This window comes from Equus caballus, chromosome 1 (assembly GCF_041296265.1).
Source record: "Equus caballus isolate H_3958 breed thoroughbred chromosome 1, TB-T2T, whole genome shotgun sequence".
Classification (NCBI taxonomy): domain Eukaryota; kingdom Metazoa; phylum Chordata; class Mammalia; order Perissodactyla; family Equidae; genus Equus; species Equus caballus.
Window position 1 is genome coordinate 153,913,494 of NC_091684.1, and position 12,458 is coordinate 153,925,951.

The window sequence follows — 12,458 nt, forward strand, 5'->3', positions numbered from 1 at the left end:
AGAAAGACTGTCAGAGAATGTGTGATAGCTACAGATGAAGGGGGGAGGGGGGGGTTACGGGCTCTTTAGATCTATGTTTCATTGAGCGAAGCATTGTTTTTGCAATGGTTTTAAGGAGATGTTCCCTTTAAGATATGAAATACTACGGTTTTCCCTTGCCCTTTTAATTATTTGGCAAAAATTAGTATTTTTTAAAATTCGAACTTAGGTTTTAATTGTGTAGGACCCGAAGCATGAATTCATTTGCGAGCAGCCCGTTTTCCTATTCACAAAGTAGTCCCATGTAAGTGTTCTGTTTTGTTTTTAGTTGCATCAAATTCTTGATTATCCATGCTGGTAGGTGTCGGGAAGTGGGGATGATGACAATGTAAAAAATGGCCTCGAGTAATAGTTTTTTACCCCCTAGAAGTTTCAGTAGTTTCCATTCTTGAGATCTCTATGAAACGACTTAATTTGATGAAGTTAAAGTTTATTTACTGTCCATTCTCCTCGTCATTGGAAAGCTTTGCCCCGTGATGAACTAGGCAGATGGATGAAGGAAAAAGAAACTAGTGATTTGCCTAATTAATTTACAAATGCATAATTAGCACCTGCATAAATAAGATTTCCCAAATTCGTGTATATGTATCTATGTAACTGGTCAGAGCCAGTTTTGATTTTGAAATCGTGCTCTTTTAGCAGGCAGAACACAGCTTCCTAGTTGTGTATATCTGTTTTTTACAAAAGCTTTAATTTAAATAAAGGCTTTATGTGAGTATCACTCTGAAAATACAGATGAGTTTTATGAAGCAATACCTGGATTTACCAAGGCAAAATTGATTGGAGCCTCTTGGCAAGTATAGACAGGCTTTCCTGTGACCCAGAGTATTCTGTATACAGCCTATATCCAATTTAATGAAGAACAATTCTTTTTAAGGTATCTGTCAAGAATGCCTGACAAATGAATAGGAAATTTTCTTGAATGACGTTATTGTATATGTGTCACTAATGAAAGTTAAACATTTTGGTCCCTCGCCATGATGCCAGAACTGTGACCAGTAATGCTACCATATGTATACTTATGGTTCCTTTCATCCAAAGGAAATGTAATTAACTGTTTAGATGGTAACTTTTAGCAAAGCTCTTTGTGTGTGATTATCTAACAGCAAGTGCTATGAGCAAATTATTTAAACTAGAGAGCCTCTTTCTCTTTCATCCTATATCTTTTCGAAGTCCACAACCTATTAAAACCTTGTAGAAATTTAAGGGTTAGAAAAAAATCATGAATGTAGGTTTTCTGTTGAGGAATTTTTTCCTTTTTTTCCCCTCCAGTACCTCCTACCTCTTCCCTAGCCTAACCCTAACTGAGGACATGATTTGAACCACCCCCTTCCTCCCCCCACATACTCACAGGAAACTTGAGATCCAGAAAAGTGATGCTACTTTGCCTAGTTCTGGCTGTAGGCAGTTAATTCAGGGGTCCACGGATGACCTGGAAGGAGTGTGCTTCATTTTATGTTAGCATTTTTCTGGGACAAAACTCCATTATTTTCATCATATTCTCAAAGGATCTGTCATTGAAAAAAAGGCTAAGAACCATGAACTTAATGCTTGATTAGGGACTCAAACTGAGATTTGTCAACTTTCTGGAGTTCTTGATTGCTTCCACTATACCATAGAGTAATGTACTGGCTTTTCCAGGTTATTTGGAATATTACTTTTATATTTTGACCAATGAAGTGAATTTAGGTAGGTAAAAGTCATTAAAAGTATATGTGATATGTGCTAAATTTCCATTTTTACTCACAAAACATTTGTTTATACATTTTAAACCACTGTTGGTTTATATTCAGAATTTCTGGGCATGCCTACAGCTTTAAAACTTACTCATAATATTGTAGTGGTTAGTAATTCGTAGAAATTTGATTTTTAAAAAGCGGTACTTCATACAGATAGGGGAAGTGGGGAATGGATAGTGAATAAACCTCGACTTGTCAATTTAAGTCATTTAATAGAGGTCTTCTTGAGAGGTCAGTAGAGGTCATTCTTGAGAATGGAAAATACTGAAACTTTTGGCAGGGGTGGGGAACTATTATTTTAGATTATCTTTTACATTGTCATCGTCCCTGCCTCCCAGCACCTACTAGCCTGGATAATCAAGAATTTGATGCAATGAAAAACAAAATACAGCACTAATGGGACTACTTTCTGCATTTTATCTTAACCTAATTGAAATCTTTGGAGTATTGCACAAGTGTAACTTTAAAAAAAAGTCTTGTCTGTTTTGCCTGAAGGCATTCATGTTGTTGTACTTGAATTACCTCTTTTTTTAAAATCTGAAATCTTTGTATAAAAGGGTAAACTGTGTATATGTTGATCAAGATTATAAAAAGTAAGTTACTGGGATGTGTGTTAGATAATAGCCTTAATTGCAATAATGACTATTTGAAAGAATGTTATGACTAGAAGAAAATCTCAGGAGTATTCTCTTTTAGCAAGATTGTATTAAATCAAAACAAGTAGCTTAATTTTAACTGCCAGAGTTAGATATTCTAAGGACAGATATTACTTGGTATAATGCTCTTTTTTTTTTGTCCTTAAAAAAAAAGCTGGAGTAAAGGGATGTGGAGAATAAATCATGGAGTTCCTTTTGTTTATAAAGGCTTAGAGTTTCTATTTTTAGGAAATTTAGGACAGTGTTTTGAGATTTTTTTTTTTTTTTAAATAAACGGTGACCTTAGCAGTGACAGAACACTTGAGGTTTACAGACTCTTTTGTATTATCAAATAATTTAAACATTGGCTTAATTTTTAGTTCATTAACATTAGATAAGTTCTTTTAAAAGAATTTACAGAATTATTGATCACTAATGTCTTTAACTCTTAGAAAAGCAAACGTAACAAATACGTATGACTTCATGCAAAGTGCTCTTCACCAATAAAGATACAAAATTATTGGCTTAGAATTCTTTCCTTTAAATAATTTATAAACTTCAAATAATATCGACACTGCAAACTAAACATATTCTAAGTAAGATACTATAAAATGTTTATTATTCAGTAATACTTATAGTTGGCTTTTATGGATATAGGTAAATGACTGTCTTAACAGATTTTAAAAATAATGCTTTTATAATCAAAAAAAGAAAGTGAATAATGCTCATTCAGTGAAAATATCATTTGGAAATTTAAAAAGGAATTTTTCCCTAAGCTTTTAAATGAAAGAGGAAATAAAAAAAGTAGAATTATAGGTTATTGAAAAAGTAATAAAATACTACATGTGAAAATCTGTGGGATGTGGCTGAAGCTATACTCTGGGGCAAATGCATAGTCGTAAGTGCTTTTTAAAAGGAAAATAAAAACATCCAAGGTAAAAATGTAGAGGAAAACCCCATCAAAGCAAGAGAGAAAATAAATGTAAAAACAAATTAATAAATTAGATAATCCAAAAACTACTATCAAATTTAGAAAGCTGGTTTTTAGATAAATACCATGAGATTTTAACAGGATTAGATGCAGTTTATTTTAAGAAAAAGGGAGAAACGTTTGGATAGCAAAGCAAGTGGGCAGAGTCTAAGTTAAATACTTTGATTTTTCCTCAGTGTTTTTCGAAGTCTTGCACAACTTATATATATGTAACTCCTGCAATTTGTTTTGGCAAGTGATTTACTTTCAGTATAAGCGATTCCAATGAGAAAACAGGACGGCCAGCAGATATTTCTTAAGCATTAATCATTTTTTCCTTCAGAAGACATTTATTTTATCTTTGGCCATGAGATGTAAAATATCTTGATGTTTGATACATCATATTTTTACCTTAACATAGAAAGAATGTTGAGGGTTTGCATGGTCCTGTTTTTTTTCTGTGGGTGTGTGGTATATACTGAAATTTTCACTGTGGGAGGGTGCCTTATTATGTTCTACTTCAGTTTTGATTTTAAGTGGGTGTCATTTTTCTGTTGCTTAATCTGGGAAAATTATTTGCATCTTCTGGAGATTCTGTCTTAGAGGGGTTTAGTGTGCCTTTCCTGCTGATGTGTGCTTCATAGTAATGTTTACCCATTTTCCCTAAACCAGTCTAGTACAGTGCTCTTTCCAGAACATGTGCTTCATGTGTATTTGTGGAATTATATAGGCTCTCATGATCTGAATGCATTTGTTTAATAAGCTCTTTTTTTTTTTGGCTGAGGAAGATTGGCCCTGAGCCAACATCCATGCCACTCTTCCTTTGTTTTTTAGTATGTGGGCTGCCAGCACAGCTTGGCCACTAACAGAGCCAACAAAGGGGTGTAGGTCCACTCCCGGGAACCAAACCCAAGCCGCCAAAGTGGAGCACACTGAACTTAACCACTAGGCCACCAGGGCTGCCCACTAAACTCTTTTAAATAAAGTTTTTATAGTTTCAAGTTCTGATAAATTCTTGGGTTTTCTAGATTATTCACATCAAAGAAATTTTATTATTGACATTTGTTTCAATATATGTAAAATTTAAAAGGATGGGAAACTAAATCTCTTTTTTCAAATACAGGTTTCTGAGCTTATTATGATTTTTCATTAGTTTAGAACATTTTGAAATTCTGAAAGATAAAGATAATTTTACTATGTAGATAGTTTTTTTGTTTTTAAAGCAAATAGCAGTATAGGAATAGTTAGACTTTGTCCTGTGTAGTTTAGACTTATTTCGTATTTTACATTCTTTAAGGACACAGCTCTGCTGTAAAATTTCTGATTTCTAAAAAATAGATCTTGGCAAAAGTAGAGAGACTAAATACAGAAATTCAAACTGAGGAGTATCATCATATGAAGTAAGTAGTCTAATTTTTTCATAATGTTTTATGTCCAGTAAGTAAGGCGTTTTTCTTTAATTTCTGTACTTATATAATTGAATGATTGCCAGAATTTGTTGCTTACTTAACATATTGTCTATATGGGCTTTATATATGGGATTTTAAGAATAGTTTGGGATCTTAACCTTACTTTTCAGGCCTGAGAACAACAGATCCTGCATTTTGATGTATGATACTGAAGGCCCCAAAGTCACAGTAGGCAACTTTGAAAACCAGAGTTGTAACTACAGGAGAAAGTTTGCCAGTCTGTTCCTACTAGTGACATCTTCTGTTTGTGCAGCTGTTGACTACAGCAGCTTCTCTTTTTTGCTAAAAACAAAGGATCATTTCAGCATTTGTGAGTTTTATTGTTGAACTCTGATATCTAGAATTGCACTTAGAATAGAAACCAGTACAAACCTTAATATTTAAAGGTATATACTGTGTATGTGTGCAACATTAGTTGTAAGTTGTGCATAACACTTTTTGTACAGTAAAATACGGATGAAACCAGGTATAAAAAATTTGTTGCAACTTTTGACTTGAGCAAGAATTTGAATTTGTTGTTACCAAAGTAATTTATGAGTTGGTATTTTGGGGGGGTGGGTGTTAGGAAAAGTGTTATTTTTGGCTTATCTTACTTCTTTATGATTATATTAATATTGTTTCTTTTTTCATGTTAGACTGAGAATTTGATGTAACCATGTTGCTTGCTTTAAAGAAAAAAATCCTAATGTCTTCTAGTCCAGATTTATAAAACTATTCAGAGAGTTCTCATATTTTCAAAAGGACTTTTTGATTTTTAAAAGAAATTCTAAAAATGACAGGTTTAGTGTAGTTAAAATGCGATTTAGGTTTTCCCTCTTGTTACGCGTATGTATGAACTATATAAAGCAAGTTTCCATTATCTGTGCATTACTGAAAATCAGCTTTTTCTCCCTAATTGGGGAAACATTTATTAGGTTGATATTTTGTACCTTAAATAAATAAGCTTTGAGTTCTAATGACTATCAGTGAAAATTACTGACTTATACTGTTAGCATTTGAAGGAGCTTTTGCTTCCTGTGTTAAAATTCAGGAAACCAATTTCAGTTCACAGATGTTTGTAAGCGCCATTACTATATCTACTTCAGATTTAGTTAATAGTACACAAGTAGACTTCAAAGTTAAATCAGGTTGGGAGGAAGGATATTGAATTAATACTGCCCTATAGTTCAGATTTCTTCTCCTTCTCCCCCCCTTTAACAAGCATTTCTGAATATTTACAGTGAACTCTTTTTAGAGAACAAATTTTATGAATAAATGCTGTATATTGAGCATATCAAGTGTTGTCTTTAGAATTGCTTGGATTTGTTACTGATTATTTTTGTGAGAAAACATGCCTGAAATTTATTCTGAGGACTATGCCTTGGTGGGAACTTATAATAAATACCACCCTAATGGATTTGTTGGGATAAAGTTCTAGTTAGGACTATTGCTTTGAGGTAATTGATTTGGGTGGTTGAAACATTGGATTGCATTTCACTTACTGGTTTCTTTAAGAAGTGTTTTAATATCTTTTTAGATTGTAATATTTATGCGGTTTTTAACATTCTGCTTTTGCAGAGTGTGTCTGTAGATTTTTTCTTTTCATAATTAAATTTTTAATTTTAATTTAATTTAAATTTTTAAATTTGTTGTTAAATATAACAAACACAGAAAGAAAACTACATAAAACCAATGTATAGATAAATAAATTGTTATAAGGTGACCACCTTGTAAGTATCACCCAAGTTAGGATATAGAACTTTGCCTGGTACCCACAAACTCTTCAGGTGCCTCCTCCCCATCACAAGCTCTTTGCTAAGAGTAATTCTTATGCTGACTTTTATAGATCATGTTTACTTTTCTTTATAGTTTGTCACCCCCATGGGCATCCTTAAATGCTTTCATTTTTTAAATATGTCTTTTAAATCTCTGTAGATTTATTATAACAAAAAAATGAAATAAACTAAAGTGGAATACATATTCTACAATAATTTAGTTTGCTCACCTTTTCTACTGGGAAACTGAAGTACTCATTTTTTTCCCAGTTTAACTGTGAACCGGAAGTTTTTTTCCCCTTAAGTATTTTTTTCATTCATCTTAGACATTTTCCTTCCTTTTAATTTAAGCATACTAATCTAATTTCCTGAAATGAACAGAAATAGACTGTTTTTTAGACTATTCAAACAAATATAAAGTAATTGTCCTTCAGAGCTGTGTTCAATAATTTTTTTCCCCTAACAAATTTACTTAAAAACACGTTGTTTAGTCTGAAGAGCTAGATTTCTTACTACCAGCTTTATTTTTGGACTCTGAGGTATGACTTCCGTGTTCTCTTGATTGTTTTAACAGCTTTGGTTACATAAGAAATGATTTCATTGAAATGTAATGTTTGATAAGTTTTTCCCTATTTTATTCAGTGGCTTTGTGTAAATAGCTTAATCATATGAAGTTATTTTAATTTGACGGTGCTGTTCCTTTGAATATTTTGTGAATTCTGAGAAGAGACCTAATTGTTGTTTGTGAAGACTGACTCTTCTATTATTAAATTGTGAATTCGTGTTAAGTGTTTTGCTTATTTGTTAGTAACATGTTTCACTTTCTTTTTGAAGAATGTCAAGCTGTCAGCTGAGGTGGAGCCGTTTATCCCCCAGAAGAAGAATCCTGATACCTTTATGATCCCTATGGCGCTCCCAAATGAGAATGGAAATGTTTCTGGCGTAGAACCAACTCCAATTCCCAGTTACCTGATTACTTGTTATCCGTTTGTGCAGGAAAACCAGTCCAATAGGTAATTTCTTTATTGTTGTTTTCCTTTTTGGGGGGACAAGGGATAGGAAAATACAGAAGTTGGCAAAGCATACTTCTTAATTTTTTTCCATTTGTAACTTTTGAACAGTAACCATTTCTTTATTTTGTAAGAGGAGTAAGTAAAACCAAATGATGTAGAAATTTGAAGATTGTTGACATGGATTATTTTCTCATTTTTTCTGAGGGGAAATGGAGTTCTTTGGATATACCTTCTATAATAAGTCATTGAGATTTGTTTGAAATTATCTCAAAGGGAGGAGTGAATTATTCAGAAAAAGGTGAAGGGAAACCCTTTTTTGAGATTAGACATCTTATCATGATTACCAAGGCAGTCTGGCATAAGAAGAACATACCAAGGGATAGACTTTAACTTTGAAGCTTTTATGGTTAGCGTATATCTCTCGACTCCGATTCTGGTTTAAATTTAGCTTCCGTGCTATATAGTCACAGGGTGACTTAGCAAAATGTTGACAATTCAGATAACGTGTGACCTAGTGGTTAGGGTGTAACTTGTGAGAGTCACGATAGCGTTCCTAACTCTGCTTAGACTGTCTGAATGATTAGCACTTCATTGGTATAGTTCATTTTATTCCTGTATAAAAGTACTTCCAGCCTCTTTCAAGTTATATCACACAGAAATTGTACTTCTGTAGCCTCTGCCCAGCTACCCCTGACAGCTAAGGCAATCAGTTTTTCTACTTCTGTAAGCCATTGTGGTACACTAGTGTGCCAAGGCACACTCTTTGAGAAATTCTGGATGTATGAAAGAAGAGACCACTAAAACTACTTTCTCAAATATTAAATATTCAAGTTAATCTGAAACTCAGTAGTTTTCAGGATTGGACAAATAGTAGAAGCAAAGGGATCCTTCTCAATTGAAGTTACCATTATATTAAAAATCTTTGACCTGTATTGGACTATGTTTGAAGTGATTTGTAAACTAAATATAATACTACTGTTTTTGTATTTGGCATAATGGCCAAGTGTACAGTATGATAAATTCAATTTTTCTTACCAGATAATTTTTGAGAATTCATGAGTAAGCCAGCCAGCAGATTATTTAAAAATATTTTTAGAATTATGGCAGCGAACTTTTTTCCATTTTGCTTTGTCACAGGAGTAGTGAGGAAAAGCTCTCTGCTCCCACTCCCCACTACCCCTCAGTTAGCAGCAGCACCCCTGTGCAAGGAGGACTGCTGAGAGAGGAAGGATCTTGCTGGGCTTTATAGGAACTGCACTCGAAGCAGCTCTGCTGCTAGGGATAAGATGGCAGTGGACAGGCTTGTCTTTTTCTTCTCTCCTTTCCCTTGGACCTCGAGCCTGCTTCCATTGCCAAGGAGGGGAGCCAGGAAAAGAGCTGGACTAGGCTAGGTGGTTAGGGGAGTATGGGAGAGGAATAGGAGGCCCTGGGACTGAACTGACGAAAAAGAAGTGGAAGAATCAAATCACCCATTATAATGATCGCCTTACCCTGCTTTTTGCAGCAGCCTGTCGTAGTTGTTAGGATTGGATGGGGACTTTGGGCTGCCTTTGTTGGCAGATCCAGCAGCTAGGTGTTTACTCTTAGGCAGAAATATCTTGAGGAGGTTGAGGGCAGGGTTACAAATAAGAATGGTATGTACTTTTAAAATTTTGGAATGCAGTAAAAGTAGCAGGATGAATTCCTTTATACTGTCATTTACATTGTTATTACATGTACGTAATAATCTCTAATAATACAAGAGAAATTTGTAAGATGATAATTTTGTTTCCTTTTTCAGAGTTATTATGAAGCCACTCTTCTGTACTGTTTTTTCTTTTATTATTAAAATGAGTTGAGATTTTGCTTTAGCGTTACTATTAGACTTGTCACAGATTTGTTCTTTTTTGATTTGGTTTTACAGACAGTTTCCATTATATAACAACGACATACGATGGCAACAGCCCAATCCAAACCCTGCAGGACCATACCTTGCCTACCCCATTATATCTGCTCAGCCACCTGTTTCTACAGAGTATACATATTATCAGCTGATGCCGGCACCATGTGCCCAAGTTATGGGATTCTATCATCCTTTTCCTACGCCTTACTCCAACACCTTTCAGGCTGCAAATGCTGTAAATACTATAACCACAGAATGCACTGAGCGTCCAAATCAGCTTGGACAGGTCTTCCCGTTGTCCAGTCATCGAAGCAGAAACAGTAACAGAGGACCAGTGGTACCAAAAGTAAGTGACTGATTTTGATTGGCTTTAATGTTTGATATTTCTGTTAATAATAGTGTAAGTAATTTGCTACTTGAATTCATTAACCTTTAATGCTGAATTTACTGTAAAACATTTCATCCACTATTAAAAAATAGTCAAGGGTATAGCATTTATAAATAATTTTTCCTGTTTTTTTATTGTTCCTCATTCTTAATTGGTGATGTGATTTACAGTCATCAAGTTCCTTCAGAGAGTTTTACATAACCATAGTGCACAAATATTTCCAAATTGTTTTAATTTAGTGATAAAAATTGCATGTGCACTTTTTTGCATGGTGTGCAAGTGACACCAGTATTAATAAGTGGTTAATTTGGATTCTGTTGCTAACAGTGTTGCATGGCTAATGTACTTCAGGATATTTCAGTCTTCAGAATTCAGCAGGAGATATTATGGGAAAGAACATTTGTGATTTGTTAACTGCCTTCAACTTCATTGTTTCTATTCTATGAATTTTTAGCAGGAATAGCAGTTTGTTCTTCAAGAGATGCTTTACTATATTATAGGAACACAGGGTCTCCTAGGGCTGAAGAAAATGAGAGATAACTGTGTGAAACCACCTTTAGCCAGGCCCAGCCATTTGACTGAAAAAAAAAAAAAGACATGAAGATCTTGAAATCCCAAGAGAATTGAGGTTCATCTAGGTATCTGTTTCTTAACTAAAAGGTTACTTTTCTATTGAGGCCTTAATATCAAAGCAAACAGAAGAAAAACCATCTTTCTTCTCAGCACTTTTGAGCTAATAAATAAAGGCAGAGTGACTTCTTAGATGCATCTTATGACTCTATCATTAAGGAGCTGATGCTTTTCTAGATTGCATTAGCCCAGCTTCTTCAGTGAAAAGTCTTTGCTGTCTTCTGGCGTACTTTTTACAAATTCAAATACAAATAAGCAGCAGAGGTTGCTTTGGAAAGCTTTTAGTCTTCATTCATGGAAACACTGGATCAAAGGAAATCCTTTTGGGACCTCTGAGAATGAAAAGAAATAGGTACTGGAAATAAGATAATAGAACATAACTTTCAAATGTTGAAGAAACATGATTTCTCATAGTGCATTCCCAGCACTTGAATTTGGGAAGTTAAATTCAGAGTTCTGTTATGTAAATTGCTATTAAATGATGAATATTCTTATTTTAAAAAATGAAGGAAAGGATCAGCTATTTTATATTTTCCTGTTAAACTCACAGCAGAAATTTCTTCTGTACTTCATTGCTTTTATAAAACTAAAATTTAGCTTTTGGATAAGTTACCACCATTTCTATTACCCTTTTAAGTAAAAATTTACAGCCCCTCTTATGAGATGATTATACTCCTATTGTTCATTAATTATTGAGAAAATTAAAAATACAAGTAACAAAAATGGATTCATATTTTATTAGTCATAGTCATGTTAATGGTTATTTGAAAAATAATATATAAATGTGTGTATAATACATTATTTAGCCTATTATGATCGGCTGTAGATAATTTCATGAAATCCTAACACAGTAACCCTATTTCCTCATGGATTGGGAACCACTAATTTGGAGCATACGTTTAGGTGTATTTTATTGTGGATGTGTATTTTATAATGTTGAGTTTATTGAGTAGGATCTTAATGTGTTTTTTTTTTTAATTTAAATCAGCAGCAGCTTTTACAACAGCACATAAAAAGCAAAAGGCCATTGGTGAAAAATGTAGCTACTCAGAAAGAGACAAATGCAGCAGGTCCTGATAATCGATCAAAAATTGTGCTTCTGGTAGATGCTTCACAGCAAACTGGTAAGGCAGGAGTTCTTATATGTACCTCACTGATTATCTCTTGTCGTGCATTGACTTTATCATTGTGGACTATACCACTTTTCAGGATTCTAGACTTTCATCTTTCCATTTATCCTGCCACTTTGTGAAATTCTCTAGGAAGGATAAACCAGTCCATGTCCTTAAAGTTCTTTCAGCTTGCTTGCTGGCTTATGTACAATTTTAAGCAGTGTGAGGTTTCCTTATTCCCTTATAGTAGCGAAGCAGTTTGGAAATCAGAGATGGAATTTTGCAGACATTGTAGAAATTTGAGGGACTCATTTTGGTAGAAATCAAAATTGTACATGTTTTTTAACTAGATTAAAATCCTTTACAAAACCTCCTAACATCCGATAGTATCTTTCTAGAAAGAACTTAGCAAGTTTTCTGTGCCTTATTTTAGCATAGATCTGAACCAAATCTATGAGTGACACTTATATCTTATCAAACAAAAATTTTGGACTAGTCGGATATCATCTTGTCACAAGTTTTTTAGAGTACTATATAACATTAAATAACAAAGCTTTATCCTGATAATAGATAAAAATTAATAGTCTTGCAATATTCTACCTATTTTCTGGTTTATATCATGAAATTCCAATTTGTACTTCTGATCTCAGCTTAATAGGTAGAGATTAGATGTCTGTCTCCTTTCATCCATTGTCATTGACACTAGTTAAAAAAATCCTTGTTAATAATTCAAGTCCAAGAGTTAGACCTGTTTAAAGGCACATTCGTTTTTTATATCCCTCTGCAGTTTCCACTCAAATGTGGTCTGGCTTGAAGTGAATTAGATG

At 33.8% G+C, this 12,458-nt stretch overlaps 1 protein-coding gene across 6 annotated transcripts in view; it reads left to right on the top strand.

The window, feature by feature from the left end:
* SECISBP2L (SECIS binding protein 2 like) overlaps positions 1–12,458 on the top strand; it is a 47,929-nt gene that overhangs the window by 968 nt on the left and 34,503 nt on the right. For 3 of the 6 annotated variants that reach the window (XM_023617805.2, XM_023617793.2, XM_023617814.2), the window contains exons 2-4: positions 7,441–7,619; positions 9,523–9,847; positions 11,508–11,643. In XM_023617805.2, the coding sequence (XP_023473573.1) occupies positions 7,441–7,619; positions 9,523–9,847; positions 11,508–11,643 (640 nt within the window). The remainder of the gene's footprint in view (positions 1–7,440; positions 7,620–9,522; positions 9,848–11,507; positions 11,644–12,458) is intronic. The other 3 variants (XM_070236846.1, XM_023617800.2, XM_070236859.1) reach the window with 1 other exon arrangement.